The sequence below is a fragment of the Rhineura floridana genome, chromosome 12 (assembly GCF_030035675.1).
Source record: "Rhineura floridana isolate rRhiFlo1 chromosome 12, rRhiFlo1.hap2, whole genome shotgun sequence".
NCBI lineage: Eukaryota > Metazoa > Chordata > Lepidosauria > Squamata > Rhineuridae > Rhineura > Rhineura floridana.
In genome coordinates this window covers 449,953-465,966 of record NC_084491.1, presented here as the reverse complement: position 1 = coordinate 465,966, position 16,014 = coordinate 449,953, and the positions used below count along the sequence as shown (strand labels likewise).

Genomic DNA, 16,014 nt, shown 5'->3' with positions numbered 1-16,014 from the left:
TGGCCCAGGAAGGCTGTGCGGAGAGGCAGCCTCTCCTTCCTTCCTTCCTTCCTTCCTTCCTTCCTTCCTTCCTTCCTTCCTTCCTTCCTTCCTTCCTTCCTTCCTTCCTTCCTTCCTTCCTTCCTTCCTCAGCTCTGAGGAAGAACAGCTCAGTTTTTGAGATGCCAACCCTTGGCATCTTTCTCGCACCTGGTACTCCAGCACAAAGATGAAGATGTTGTCAGCCCCAACCGCCAGCACCAGAAAGGGGACGACTTCAAGGATGATGAGCGAGGAGGGCAGCCCCACAAAGGAGAAGAAGCCCATGGAGGCCAGCACGGCGCCCAGCACCACCAGGATTCCTCCCAGGCCCAGGGTCACCTTGGAGTCCACCTGAAAAGGAGCGGAGTGTCTGTGGCGAGAGCAACAGCCAGGGCAGACGCTTGGCACAGGTGCACATTCACTCGCCAATTCACCACTGGCGAGTCTGTCTTTTTGCACTGGCAAAAGCATGACATAGAAAACCCAGCCCCTCGCCCTTTCTGGGCCTCAAGAAGCAGCAGGCCACTTGCTGATTTCAGGAGAACAGTGTGTGTGTGTCATTATACAGCACTGACCATCACAAGCACTTGGAAAGCTGTGAGATTCTGGGCTGCTCTCTGAGTGCCTGACCCTTTAGGACCAGGAGGAGGCTGAGCCCACCTCCTTCTCCTTGGCTGGGCCAAAAGACCCCGTCCTCTCCCTCCCTCCCTCCCTCCAGAAATGCCACGGAGAGAACAAAGGTGGGCCAGCTAAGATTTGCTGGCCTTGAGTGCCTCGGTGGGAGAGAAGCAGGCAAGGTTGCTTGGGTGATGGCAGGCAGCCCCTTCCCAAAGGCTCTGGCAGACATGCGCACAGACCCAAAAGCTCAGAACCCAACACCCATTCATCAGGTGACCCCTTTCAGACGTGCCCTCGCTCTGTGGGGAGCCAGCACAGAGCAACAGATGCAGCCCCCATCCCTCCCCCACACACTGCGTGTTTGTCAGCACCTAAGTAGGAAAACATTTATATCCCACCCTGTCCCCAAGGAGCTCAAGACGGCACATGTGTTTATGTGCCTCCCAATTAGTTTCACAATAAACCGTGTGAGGTAGGCTCGGCTGAGAGAAGGTGACTGGCCCAAGGTCACCCAGTGAGCTTCATGGCTGAGTGGGGATTTGGACCCAGGTCGTCTTCCAGGCCCTGGTGTGACACCCCAAGCCACCACACTACGCTGGCCCTTCACAACCCTGCATGTTATGCCCTGCTTGAAAATGCTCCAGCTGACTCTACAGCTGAATAAATTGGGAAGCGGGGGGGGGGAGCTGGTGCTTCTCAGGGTATCAGTGCAGCTCTCTGTCCTCAGCTGCCTGGTCCCTTCCGCCTTGCTGGGGGCAGGTATGGGGTGTGGGCAGTCCTTCCTACCAGGATGCGCTTGTAGCTGGAGTACTCGCCCAACGCCAGGGTGATGTACACAAAGATCACCACGTAGCTGACAGCAAAGATGGGGAGGTCATCCCAAGTTGTCCGATTGATTTCATCCTCCAGGGAGCGCTGCAGTCATGGGGATGGGGGGGGGGAGAGAACAGCTGATTAGAAGAGGGAGGAGGAGCCCAGCTCACATCTGCTTGCTTGCACGACATATATATGCCACTCTTCAAAACACAGACCCTTTTAGAGCAGTCCTGTATTGCCGTACACCAGTTCAAGGATATGCCATTGACACATCTGTGGAAAATGCACCAGATCCTGTGTCAGCTCTGCTCAGGAGGGGGAAATGCTTTTTTTTTAAGTGGCAGGGAAAACCACATTGGAGGGGCGCAGATGTCTGCTGTTTTCACACACTGGGATTTTGCAAGTGGGGAGTTCTCCCCTCCCCGGCTGAGTGTGCATAGCAGGGGGGTGGTTGCTCCCCCCCCCCCCGCCTGAAGCCAGATCAGGCTCCCCAAGCAAATTTATTTATTTTTCCACACCCTCCCCCATTGTTTTTGGCAGTGATGGCAAAAAAATAAAATAAAGTAGACCCAGCACTGGGTGGCGGTGGGGGGTGGGGGGAGGTTTAAACGTCAGTTCCCACCCGGCATCACCCCTCCCTCCACATCAGACGGTGGGAGGAGTCACCTGATATTCACCTGACTTTCCTCTTTCAACAAGCCTTTTAAGTTGAGACCTATCCCAGTCTGCATCTGTGTCAGAATTGTTTAATATATGTTTTTTTAAATAATGTTTAAAACCCTTTTTTAAGGTTGTTTTTAAAATGTTTTTAATGCTGTTTTGTTTTAATGTATTTTAAGATCTGTTTTTATGAAGTTTTAAAGTTTTTTGGTGCTTTGTTTGCCGCCCTGGGCTCCTGCTGGGAGGAAGGGTGGGATACAAATTAATTAAATAAATAAATAAATAAATAACTTAAAGGGCAGAACCGAGTAAGTTAGAAATGCATGCGCAACGCTGAGAAGGTGCCAAATGGCAAGGTCACTGCTTGGGGGGTGGGGGGCTGCAGCCCAGCTTCAGGCATGCTGTGAGGAAGCCCATTCTCTGGGCCCAGTTCGGCCCAGTCTCAGTCTTGGGCATGCTCTGAAGCGCCCTTGGTCACCCTGGCTGATGGCATTTGCCGGAGAGAGACAGAGAGAGCCAACGTGCGTGTTCCCCTTGGCCTCATCTCGGCCTTCAATGCCGTTGACCGCGGCATCCTTCTGGGACAGCTCAGGGAGGTGGGGGCTGGGGCCACTGTGCTTCAGGGCCATTTTTATTTGTTTGTTATATTTATACCCCGCCTTTCTTTCACCCTGGAACCCAAGGCGGCATGCATGTGGTTGCCAGGCAGTCTCCCGTCCAGGCCCTGACCAGACCCGGTCCTGCTTAGCTTCACAAGGGGCTGGCCTCATGAGCCTTCAGACCATAGTCTGGGTCCATTTTGAGAAAGTAGTGATGGGGAACTGTTGCCAGCACCAGGGGAGTTTTGCTGAGGTGCCCCGTATTATTATTATTATTATTATTATTATTATTATTATTATTATTATTATTATTATTATTATTATTATTATTAACTTTATTTACACCCCGCCGTTTTTCCAAATTGGAACTCACGGCGGCTTCCAGATAAACAGATACAATTAAAACCTACCAAAGTTAAAAGCATATAATACATAAGTAAATAAATATAGACAGATATAATTAAAAAATGAACTCTAATTTAAAATAGCATTAAACTGTTTCTGATATTAAAAACTATACTCGACTTCCGGGAAGGGTGACTTAGCCTGTGCCTGCTTTTGAGACGGGCTCCTGCCTCAAAAGAAGCTTATTCAGATATATCAGTCAGATTTTTTTTTTTTTTGACTGATTAAACTTCTCCCGGGTAGGGAGAAACGAAGAGATTAACCTCAAAGCCTATTTTTGTTGGGACGACCAGATCTCATTAATTTATGGGACGAGGTCCAGCCGACGAAGGTGGGACGGATTTTCAACAACAAGCTCTATCTGATAAAGCGAACGTTCATCTTATCTTCTAAGAGAGAACGCACTAACAGGCAAGCACCCTTCTTTCTATATTTTTCTTTTACTTGACTTAAATTGTTGCTGTTTAAAAGAGATTTGCCAGATTGATCGGTTTTTGACATCTCACTGGGGAGCCATAACTTCTCTCTGCTACTCACTAATTAATAGCTTATCTCTGTTTTTGTTGCAAAAAGCTGTCCTGGATTTGCATTCTAAAGATATACACAGAAGAGGGATTTCTATTCCAGATTTTTATTTTGAAGAATATTATATTGTCTGAGACTACTCTCTTTTTGGTCTATTTTATTTTGACGAATCTGTTTCCTGACGACCGCCATTAATTGTTTCGATCCTGGGAACTGCATTTTGTTTACTTAAGCATGGAGAGATAAGGCTGTCTGCTCTGTTTATACTGTGATGTCACCAAGTTTGGAGTATTAACCCAATTGTTGCTGAAATAAGAAGTGGTTTTCCTATATTTTTCTTTTAAAATGGCAATTAAGAAAGTGGCTGAGAATCTGGAAATAACTATGTTTCAGAAAATAATGGATGAGATTGAGATAACGAAACAAAACCTGCGACAGGGTTGTAAGGAGCTGAAAATTGAATTGAGTAAAATGAAGCAGGAGATTAAAGATATAGGGGTCCCTGTGAGAGAGGTGACCCTGGAGATTGGAACAAACGTGGAACAGGAAAAAGATTTGGAGTCTATGGACTTTAGAAACAAAATCTATTGTTTGGAGACACAGGAGATTAAAGACATAGGGGTCCTTGTGAGAGAGGAGACCCTGGAGACTGGAACAGGGGTCCCTGTGAGAGAGGAGACCCTGGAGACTGGAACAGGGGTCCCTGTGAGAGAGGAGATCCCGGAGATTGGAACAAACGTGGAACAGGAACAAGATTTGGAGTCTATGGACTTTAGAAATAAAATCTATTGTTTGGAACTCAATGTTATCTCTGAAGAAATTAATGAAGATTCTAGAGATAAAGTTATCAATGGCATGGATAATCTTCTGGACTGGAATGATGTGATGGAGCCCAATATAGAGAAAATCTATGGAATTAACTGCAGCCATGTGACAATGGAAAAACTTTCAAGAGATGACCCAGTGTATTTTGAAAAAAAGAACAGAGATATGATTTTACAGCAGTATTTCAGCAACCTATTCAGAATGGATGGCAAGAAAATATTTGGGATAGAGGTAATTCCCATCAGACTCTTACTATATGACTATGGCTTTGACAGCAAGATTATTATGGAATACTGATAATGGAAGATTGGATACTGAAATTACTGGACTTAACAAGACTACTGAAGATGGAAGATGGAAAATGGAACTAATAGGGATAATAGAACAATGGCTACTGAAATTACTGAACCTAACAGATTCTGATGTGATGGATTAATTGAAATGTTTATTTTGACTATGGTTATGACAATAAGATTATCATAATTAGTAATGAGATGGATTAATCGATATGCTTATCTGGAAAAAAAAATTGATAGATATATTTCTTAAAGAATTGAAACCTCTCTTTGACTTTTTGTGGAAAGAATAAAGTAATGTTTATGAGATTTGATGATTAAGTAAGATAACTACTGGAGGAAAGTGATTTTATAATATGACTTAAGAGACAGGATTGTTATATATTATAGACTTATAACTGATTTGATCTTTGACAAATGGGAAGTCAATATTTTACTCTTTATTTTTTATTTTTTTTTTCTTTTTTTCTTTTTGTTTAACTATTTTTGATTTTGTTTTTTGTCTTTGAATGTTTTATGATTTCGTCTTGTATGTTTTATGAAAATCTGAATAAAAATTATTGAAAAAAAAAAAAAGATATTAAAAACTATACTCATAAAATCAGAATAATTACAAAATAAACAATCAAGAGCAATATGACCTCCTTCTGGGCCTATCCTTAGCTGCCTTCGGAATCAAAGGCTTGCTGAAATAAGAAAGTTTTTACCTGTCGACGAAAGGACTGCAGGGAAGAGGCCATTCTTATCTCCTTAGGGAGGGAATTCCAAAGCCTAGGGGCAGCCACCGAGAAGGCCCTATCTCGTATCCTCACCAGTTGTACTTGTGTGGATGAAGGTATTGAAAAAACGGCCTCTCCTGAAGATCTCAGGGCCCGGGCAGGCACATAGAGGGCGATGCGGTCTGACAAATAGCCTGGACCCAAGCTGTGTAGGGCTTTATAGGTCAACACCAGCACTTTGAATTGTGTCCGGAAACAAACTGGCAGCCAGTGGAGCTTTTTTAGCAGGGGAGTTGTATGGTCCCTGTAATCAGCCCCAGTTAGCATTCTGGCTGCAGCACGTTGTACCAGCTGAAGTTTCCGAGCAGTCTTCAGAGGCAGCCCCACGTACAGCGCGTTACAGTAATCTAAACGGGATGTGACTAAGGCATGTGTCACCGTGGCCAGATCGGACGGGTCAAGGAACGGGCGCAGTTTGCGCACTAATCTTAATTGTGCAAAAGCCCTCCTGGCCACTGCAGAAACCTGGGAATCCAAATTTAAAGCTGAGTCCAGGAGGACACCCAAACTGCGAACCTGTGTCTTCAGGGGGAGTATAACCCCATCCAGCACAGGCTGTATCCCTATTTCCTGATCTGCCTTACGACTGACCAGGAGCACCTCTGTCTTGTCTGGATTAAGCCTCAATTTGTTCATCCTCATCCAATCCACAACTGATGTCAGACACCAGTTTAAAACTAAGACAGCTTCCTTGGAAGAAGGTGGAAAGGAGAAAACAGAGTTGGGTGTCATCAGCATAATGGTGGCACCGAACTCCAAACGCCCGAACAACCTCTCCCAGCAGTTTCATGTAGATGTTAAATAACATAGGGGACAAAACTGAACCCTGAGGGACTCCACAGACCAATGGCCAAGGAGTCGAACAGGAGTCCCCCAGTACCACCTTCTGGGTTCGCCCCTCCAGGAATGACCAGAGCCACTGCAAAACAGTGCCCCCAAGTCCCATCCCAGCTAGGCGGTCCAGGAGGATACCATGGTCGATGGTATCGAAAGCCGCTGAGAGGTCCAGCAGAACCAACAGGGACACACTCCCCCTGTCCAGTTCTCTGCGTAGGTCGTCCACCAAGGCGACCAAAGCCGTCTCCATCCCATACCCAGGCCTGAAACCAGATTGAAATGGATCTAGATACTCTGTTCATCCAGGAATCTCTGGAGCTGGGAGGCCACCACACGCTCTATTACCTTACCCAAGAATGGAATATTGGACACTGGCTGGTAGTTATCCATGTTTAAGGGGTCCAGGGAAGGTTTTTTCAATAAAGGTCTCACAACTGCCTCCTTTAGGCACCTTGGAATTCTGCCTTGTTGTAAGGAGGCGTTGACCACTTCTTTCACCCACTCAGCCAGTCCCTCTCTGGCCTTTTTTATAAGCCAGGAAGGGCAAGGGTCCAGCAGACATGTGGTGGCTCTCACCTCTCCAAGGATCCTGTCCACATCCTCAGGCTGCACAAATTGAAAAGAATCCATCAATATTGGACAGGCAGGTGCCAAAGTTACATTCCCTGAGACTGTATCAATCCTAGCGTCTAAGTCGGAGCGAATCTGAGCGACTTTACCCACAAAATGTCGTGCAAACTCTTGACAGCGGGTTGTTGAGTAGTGTATATTATCCTCTCGGTGGTCCAAATGTAAAAGACCCCTAACCACTCGAAACAGCTCCGCTGAACGACTCCCCGCAGATGCAATGGCAGCACAGAAAAAAGATTTCTTTGCTGTCCATACTGCCATGGAGTAGGCCTTCAAATAGGCTTTAGCCCATGTTCGGTCATACTCGCTCCGAGTCTTCCGCCAGCGTCGCTCTAGTCTCCGTCTTATTTGCTTCATCACCGCCAGCTCCTTGGTGAACCAAGGGGCAGGTTTGGCTCCACTACGTGAGAGGAGACGCTAAGGAGCGATTGTGTCCACCGCTCTGGCCATTTCCTCATTCCAGAGGTCAGCCAGGGCTTCGACAGGATCACCTGCCAAGGTGGCAGGAAAATCCCCAAGAGTCCTCAGGAACCTATCTGGGTCCATCAGGCTCCTGGGGCGGACCATCCTAATCGGTCCCCCACCCTTGCAGAGGTTTTGAGTCCCAGTGAGTCTAAACCCAACCAGGTAGTGATCTGTCCATGACAAGGGAGCCAAAAAAAGATCCTCCACACCAAGATCACCATCATCCTTCTCCACACAGAAAACAAGATCCAAAGTGTGACCCGCAGCATGAGTGGGGCCAGTTACTACTTGGGACAGACCCATGGTTGTCATGGAGGCCATGAAGTCCTGAGCCACTCCTGACAGGGCGGTCTCAGCATGGATGTTGAAGTCCCCTAGCACCACAAGCCACGGGGACTCCAGCAACAACCCCGAGACCACCCCGGTTAGCTCAGGAAGGGAGACTGTTGAGCAGCGGGGTGGGCGGTACACCAAGAGAATCCCTATTCTGTCCTGGCCGCTCAGCTTTAAATACACACACTCGAATCCAGAGCACTGCGGGACAGGGCACCTGGTCAGGGAGATGGTATCTCAGTAGATCACTGCGACTCCTCCTCCCCGCCCCCCAGGTCTAGCCTGCTGCTGCACTGAGAAACCTGATGGGCAGAGCTGAGAGAGATTAACCCCGCCAGCTTCATCCAACCAGGTCTCAGTAATACAGGCCAGGTCGGCGTGCTCATCCAGGATCAAGTCCTGAATGGCCGTTGTTTTACCATTCACCGACCTGGCATTTATGAGCAGCAATTTCAACCCAGGGGGACTGACACCGTGGCTATCCAGGTTATTTGAATGGTGAGACAGCTTGGGGGCAACCAACGTCCTGTTGCATATCCCTCTCACCCAATAACATCGCTGTCCCCCCATACCGTATCTCCCTCTGCCCTCTATGGTACTAATGGGAGCCACCTGGATCCCCCTCCCTGACCTACTATGAGGGGAACACATCCTGCTGTTGTAAGAAATCCGAGAGCCTTGAAATAGGTCATCTTTGGACCAAGGCTCTGGGTATTATCTTGAACCTTTCTAAGGGCAGGGTCAGAGTCAGAAATTTTGTTTTCCCAGCCGGCAGCATTTCCAGACTGCACAGTTGCTTGATCAGGCCTCTCCACCTTGTCCCCCAGGCTACTTAATGTCCATCTGAGACTTTGGGAGATTTGGAGTGGGGTGTCAATCTGCAGATCTCTCTCTCTCTCTCTCTCTCTCTCTCTCTCTCTCTCTCTCTCCCCACCCTCCATCCAAAGCAGGAGAGGTGGATCTGTGCTTGAAGTGGTGATGGGCTGGATGTGGGCCAGTGAGACAGGTGTTATGTGTTCAGAGTTCTCGAGGCACAAGAGGTGGGGTGGCAGCCTGTTCTGGATGGGGTTGCGCTACCCTGGAGAGAGCAGGGCCATGGCTTGGGGGGGGGGCTAATGGATCCAGCACTGTCACTCACTGGAGGCTCAGGGGGCCTTGTTGCTAGGAGAGCCTATTTCCAGCTATAGCTTGGCTGTTTGGCAGCTATGCCCCCTTTTGGATTACTGCAGCACACTCTGCGTGGGGCTGCCCTAGAACTCAACTCAGAAGCTTCAACTGGTCCACAATGCAGCGAGCAGATTACTAGCTGAGGTTCCATTTAAAACTCAAATAAGCATCTGCACTTTGTGCCAATTTGTTTCCATGCCCAATTCAAGGTGCTCACATTAGTGTTTAAACCCCTAAATGATTTAGGCCCCTCTTGGTGTTAAGCACAGCAGAGGGCCCCTCTTGGTGGCTCTGCTATGCTCAGAAGTTTGGAGTGTGGCAGGCCCAGGGAGGGCATTCTTTACCACAGCCACTCAGCTGTGGGATCCAGTCCTGATGGAGGTGCGTCCGGCACTCTCACTGTACAGCTTTTGCCAAATGCTGAAGATGCACCTCTTTACCCTGCTGCCCTTTGACCCCTGTGGTATTTATTTTGAGGGCCCACCCTATTCTTCTGACTGTAAATTGTTTTAACCCATTTGAATATTGGATTTTTACATTGCTGAAACCCACCGCAGAGACCTCATTGTTGGAATGTATGAGGTTCAGCTCCAACTTGGTGGGTTGAGGCTGCATGGGGTTAAAAAGGGTAGCTAGGGAGACCTCTTGGTTGCTAGGCTATACCTGTCCTTTGATCCTTGCCGTCTCTCCCCTTCCTGCTAGACTGATATGCAAAGGATGTTGATCTCAGTTCCTTCCTGCCTTCCCAGTTTCTTCTTCTCTCTTGAGAGGGGAGCAGACATCTTTCCTTTGTCTTCCTCTCTCAACCAGCATGAGAGCTGCACTGGGACCAGTGCAGACTGCTCCAACATGGCTAGTTAGCTAGATATAGAACTCCTTCCTATCAAGCATGTACTTCCAGAATAAAGTAGTTGTTTCTTGTTTTAAAGCTTAAAGTCTCTTGACTAATTTGCAGGGAAGGTAGAATCTTAGCAAAGATTCAAACACACACACATAAGCTCGCTCAAAACTCTCCGCTCTGCTACGCAACTCAATAGAATTCCAACACTTATGATGAAGATGCGGGTAAGAAATCCTCGTTATCCTGGTAACCAATACAGGAGACATTTTGGCTCTCTCGCTCTCTCTCTCCCCAGGATGGCACTTTTCAGCTAAATTTAAAGTGCTACTTTAATAAAACCTGTAACAGCTAGAGCATGTTGTTATTTTCTTTCTAGCTACTGTCAAAGCAATTCCTTGTTTCTGGGATTTAGGGGAAATCCCCATTAGGACCGTCGAGCCAGGATTGCCTGCCCCGATGAGGCAGCAGCTCTGCAGGAAGGCCCCTACAGTTTCCGGGCAGCCCCCCTGGCCTTCGTTGACATTCTGGGGCCATCGGGCTGTGGGAAGCATTGAGGCTGGCAGCACCTGTGGTATAGGTCAGGGAGGAAGGTGTGTTGCGCACACTGCTGCGCACTGGGGCCTCACGTGGCTGGTATCTACAGCCAGCCTTCCCGTGGCCCAGGAGCAGCAGCACCCACCCTTGGGGAGGGACACCAGCCCTGTAGGAGCAGCAGCAGTTCATACCTCAGCCATGTAGGCCATGGTGTAGTTGTCCGCGTGTTCCTGCTGGAATTCCTGCACAACCTTCAGGAACTGCTCCTCCCACAGCTTCACAAAGTCAAAACGAGGGTCACTGGAGGGGAAGTTGTTCAGGGAGATGGTCAGGATGAGAGCCTGTGATTCTGAGTACTTCTCCTCTGTTGGGCAGACAAGAAGGTCACTGAGGAGGAGGAGGAGGAGGACACGCAGCCCAGGCAAGCCCAGAGTCCTCCCAACCCCTCAGGCACAGCTGCTCCACCCTCCGCCTGTTCTTTCTTTCTTGCACCCAAGTGCCAGGAATGCCTGAAGAGTTGGCGATTTTGCCAGGGAGGGGAAGGTCACGTGATCTGAGCCCCTCAGGTGGCACCTTCAGCCTGACTAGGTGGGGTATCTGGAGGGCCTTATCCTGCCTCAGGGTGGCACAGGCTGGCAACTCCTAGCCATTCGCTCCCCCACCCTCTCGCCCAGTGGACCCACAAGTCTCCCCGAGTTCCCCTTTGCCAGGAAAAGCCTGTAACGCAAGCAGGGACTGCCCCCCTGCCGCCTGGCCCTCCCCTTGCTCCCTCCGTGACTCGTGGCCCGACCGAGCTGGGATTGCCTCAGCTGGGATGGCCTCGGCCAGGGCTTGGGCTTTGCCCACAAGGCCTTGCAAGGGTGGGGCAGGGGGACAGGGAGATGGAGTTATAACCCCCACACACACACGTGAAACATGGACCAGGCGATGGCACTGCAAGGATTTTGGTGCTAGGATACCTCTCCCGACCCCACCCTGCACGAGGGCCGCCACTTAGAAGTGGTGCTGCACCCTCCTTCAGCCACCCCCGGACTCTGCCGCCTCGCAGCCACAGCACCTTGTCACGTGGCAGGCACCGGCACGGCAGAGAAGCAGCGGCAGCAGCCCAGATGATGCCCAAGCCCCTCCACCCTACCTGGATAACCTCCGACGGCCAGGAAAGGGAAGACGGGGGCGCCATAGTCTGCCATGCAGCTCAGCTGCAGCTGGGTGATGTCTTGGAAAGAGAGCGGTGAGCTAAGAGGGGAAGGGGAAGGGAGGACAGCTGTGAGGGCCGGCGGGGAGGGTCCCTCCAGTCCCCCCCCCGTCAGCCAAGAAGGCCGCCTGGGATCAGAAAGGGAAGGGGCTGCTTCTTTGAACAGAGTCAGGCCACCAGCTCAGCGTTGCCTGTGCGACAGTCCCACAGGCCAAATGCGGCCAACCAGGGGTTTAAATGTGCCCTGTACGGCCATTTCCCCCAAACTACGCCCGCCTGTCCCACGCCTGCCCCTCCGTGTGGGACACAGCTGCCAAGGCACGAGCAGGAGCCTCACAGTGCTAATGGATGCCGCCCGCTGGATCATCCCCACGTGCAGCCAGTGCCCGCCAAGAGCAGCCGCCTGCTGGAGCCTCTTGGCACTCCTTGGCACTTCTCAAAGCCCCAGGTGTGGGGCAGGCAAAACCCTTGGCACTGCGGTTCCCAGACCAGCTGGCTGTTGGGCCTTGGGGGCCACCAAGCAAGAGAGCTTGGCAGGGGGGCGGGAGGTCCACCCCCTGCTACAGGGGGCCCAGATGAGGGTCTGGTCCGCGGAGGGAAAAAGGCTCCCGCCCTGGCTGACCCCAACTCACCAGGGCCCTCCGGCTTTCAGACAGGGGTCTTTCTCAGGCCTACCTTGGAATTTCTGCCTGCAAAGCAGGGGTGTGCCACTCAGCCAAACAGCAAAGCTGTTTGTGGCCAAGCAATTCTGCAATTGCAGACAGAAGCAAGTCCAGAGCAGGGAACAGGAGCCAGCAGGATGTGGCTGGCAACGGCTGGCTCTGGCTGCTGCCTCCCAGTGCCAGGAGAGGAGCCAGGCTCCTGGGAAAGCCCTCCTGCCTTGGGATGCGGAGGCCAGGCTGCCATGGCGGGCAGTCTGTGGGACGCCCCCAGCTTAACATGGCTGAAACAAACCCACCCGATCGTCTCCCCGAAACATGGAGATGACCACTAAGCCCACCCTTACTTGGCGCAATACAGGAAGTGGTCCCTCCAGTCCACTGTGCCGGTCTTGCCGTGCAGCGTCTGCTCGGCTGTCATATTAAGGCGAGTGAGGTTGTTCTGGAAATACTGCAGCAGGCTGTTGACAGCGCAGTCAGAGCGGCTGGTGTTGTGGGACTTTAGGGGTGCATAGCAGATGTCTTCCAGGGAGATGTTCTTGCTGTGCTCCCTGGGCCAGACCACGATGTCTTGTAGCCTCGTCTGCAGGTCCAGAAGGTCCAGCAGCACTTCCTTGGAGAGGACCCCACTGAAGTTCTTCTGTCCCAGGATGAGAGAGTCGTAGGTGTAGCTGGGGCGGCTCTGTGTGGTCAGGATGACCTGGTTGGTCCTGAAGAAGGGCCCAAAGTTCTGGTCGTAGAAGGCCTTCTCCTGCCGGGCCCGGCTGCCGGGGGAGGACCAGAGCTCTACAGGGTCCGTGGTCAGCTTGATGAAGACCAGCCCGCTGGAGAGTCCTGCCACCACCAGCACCGAGATGGCAATCACTTTGATGGGATGAGAGGCCACCAGCGTGCCCCAGGCGCTGAACATCCTGTCCAGGAATGCATGGATGTCCTGGCTTGCCTTCTCAGAACAGGTCAACCCAGTCACTGCCCACTCCAGTCGTTGCTCCTTTGGCTTCCCAGAGGAGGAGTAGCTTCGCCACAGCAGGAAAGCCCCAAACAGCAGCACGAGCCCACAGAAGAGGAGGGTGCACACCAAGAGGACCCCGTCCATTTCTCCCACTTTGAAGGGTTGGGTTGCAGGACGAGGAGGCAGGGCAGCAGGGCAGGCCTGGGCACAGTCTGGGCAGGAGCATCTATCCCCACTCCCGTTGTTCATGGCCTCGCTGCACTTCCAGACATTTCCATTGAGTGGCACAATGCCATTCCCAATGTTGGCAGCAGAGCTGCCTGGCACAAGCTGGAAAGAGATTGCCAAAGGAGCCAGCCCATTGCTCACATCTCCCTGGAAGTCCAGCCACCGCTGGCTGTTGCACAAGGTGGCCCCGTACATGCCACACATGGCACTTATGGCATAGCCACCAGTGGCTGGCAGCCGTACCCCCTTGCAAGAATCGTAGGCTTCATCTGCAAAACGCTGGCTGTAGTAGCACTGGAACTCAAGAACGCCCTGTTTCTGGGCGGTGTGGTTGAAGTAGCGGGTGACATTGGTGAAGAGGCTCTGGTTTGGGCTGCATAAGTTCTGGCAGTAAATGTTGACAAAGTTCTGTAAACAGGCCGGGCAGCGAGACAACACACCCTGGGTCATCATAAGGCTGGTCTGCAAGCTTTGCAACTGGAACTCAGAGCAGCAAGCATAGGTGTCCTTCATCCCTGCGAATAGTGTAGGGCAGACAGTCCTAAGGAGGCTGAGGTGGGAGCCATTGAGCTGCTGGGCTGGTGTGTTGGAGATGCACGGCACGAATGGTGGAAGCAGGCTGGCGCTGATTTCAGGGTTCCTGCCACACTCTCCAGAGAAGGAACAGTACCCAGCACGATGGATTTCTGTCAGAGCGGCCGCCTTCATTCCAGAGAACCCAGAAGGAAAAGAAAGAACAGATCAGTAGGAAGGCGGCGGAGAGTTCAAGGTCTGCCCACCACCCTCATCCCTGTTTTCCCATTCATGCAACAAGCTTCACATCCAGGATACATTAAGCACTTTGGGGTTCTGTGTTTCCCAACCTGTGAAGCGCAAAGCCTATGCAAGTAGGTCATGGGCTTTACAAGTAAATCCAAACTAATTATTGCTTTTAATTCTTAATACCTCTTACAGTGTTTTGCATCAAGAACCACCAGCACCACCCTGGCAGAACTCTCCCACCCTAGCAGTGGAAACCCATCTGTCTGCTCAGGGATAGCCAAGCTGGCAAAGGTATGCCCACTTCAGTCTTCCTAGCAGAGGGACCCCAAATGTAGAACGCTGCGGATGGAAGGGGGATGGCCTGGAAGGGAGTGCCCCCCACTAATGGCCATCACACCCAAGTGGACAGGCTGGAGGGGAATATGCCCCACTGGAACGAAGCCATTCCCAACCTAGAACTCCTGCACAACCCCCTCCCTGGCCACCCCCACATTGGCCTGGGAGGACTCCAGACGCAGCCCAGCACCATATTTTATTTATTTATTTATCGTTTTGTTTATATCCTGCCCTTCCTCCCAGCAAGAGCCCAGGGCGGCCATATGGCTCTGTCAGGATATAAACACAGTCCCAATGACAGCTCACATGGCACTGGGGGAGGGGTGCCTGACACACTGCATGGGATGACTTGGAGCTCTACAGCGGGAGCTCCAGGGGAGGGGAGGGGAGGAGAGGGCTCCTTGCCTTTTGGGAGCACACACAAAGCACTTTGAGGAAAAAGTGCAACTGCTCAGGGAAGAGAACCAAACTCTCACTCACCCCCCTCAATCTTCCACATTCATTTTCTACAATTTTAAGAGCATAAATTTTCTAGTAAATTTATGACCCGTTGCTGTTTTTATGATGCATTGTTACTGTTTTTATTCTTGCGCGTTGCTTTTAACACTTTTTTACAAGAAAAAGCAGCACTGACTTAAATACCTGCCTAAGATGATTTACGCTGCTGCCTGTCTTCAAATGACCCACCCATGAAGCTAGATAACCTTTGCCCAGACACTGTCCCCCAGCTTGGCAGGCCCAGTGGCAGCGCTTGGGATGGTGAGGCAAGTGGCAGGACCCAAATCCCCCCATGCCCCCCCCCCAGGACTGATGATCCTGCATCCCTTTTGCACGTGCGTCATGCGCTTGAACTTTTTGAAAAGAATCCACAGCCTGGGATGGATAGGAGAAAGGGCCAATCCGGATAGTTATGGCCACTGCCATCTTCTCCGCCTCCCCCACAACGCGTCTGGGACACACTGTGTTGGGTCCGGAAGCACTGTGGGGAAGTAAAATGGTTGTGCTTGCAGCTGCCCACACCGGCCCCTTCTCCTATCAGTGCCAGGCTGCTAAACCAAAATGGAAAGTTAAAAGCTGCTGCTCTCCAACACTGGAGGCATTCAAGAGGCAGCTGTCAGGTATGCTTTAAGGTGGATTTCTGCATTGAGCAAGGGGTTGGACTCGATGGCCTCATAGGCCCCTTCCAACTCTACTATTCTTAACAGTAGGATAGAACGGAGTGTGTCAGCTACTTCTCACTCTGATTGGCTCCAATCAGCAGGAAAGGACAAGGAAGCATGTTAGAAGATCCTTCTCAGTGGCTAACACATTCCCCTTTCATGCTGATTGGCTTGTAGGACACTGCAGACAGAGGGACCCAAGACCCCGGACAGCTACACCCCCTGCTCCCCAGTGAGTACCTACCATTTCACAGTCCTCCCACAGTCCCTTCATAATACCAGGCCTCATCTCTTCTGTTCAGTGCAGGTGCCAAAACACTACAACTCTTAACAAATAAATACTCATATGTGTTTTGTTCCAGGTTACCCAA

General features: G+C 51.0%; 1 protein-coding gene across 1 annotated transcript in view; it reads right to left on the bottom strand.

Moving 5' to 3' along the window:
• Positions 1-14,093, bottom strand: part of NPC1L1 (NPC1 like intracellular cholesterol transporter 1) — a 41,266-nt gene extending 27,173 nt beyond the window's left edge. Inside the window, exons 1-5 of the mRNA XM_061593351.1 lie at positions 12,553-14,093; positions 11,482-11,587; positions 10,543-10,710; positions 1,426-1,554; positions 190-372 (exon numbers count right to left, since the gene is read on the bottom strand). Of these exons, the coding sequence (XP_061449335.1) occupies positions 190-372; positions 1,426-1,554; positions 10,543-10,710; positions 11,482-11,587; positions 12,553-14,093 (2,127 nt within the window). The remainder of the gene's footprint in view (positions 1-189; positions 373-1,425; positions 1,555-10,542; positions 10,711-11,481; positions 11,588-12,552) is intronic.
• Positions 14,094-16,014: the final 1,921 nt, after the last annotated feature.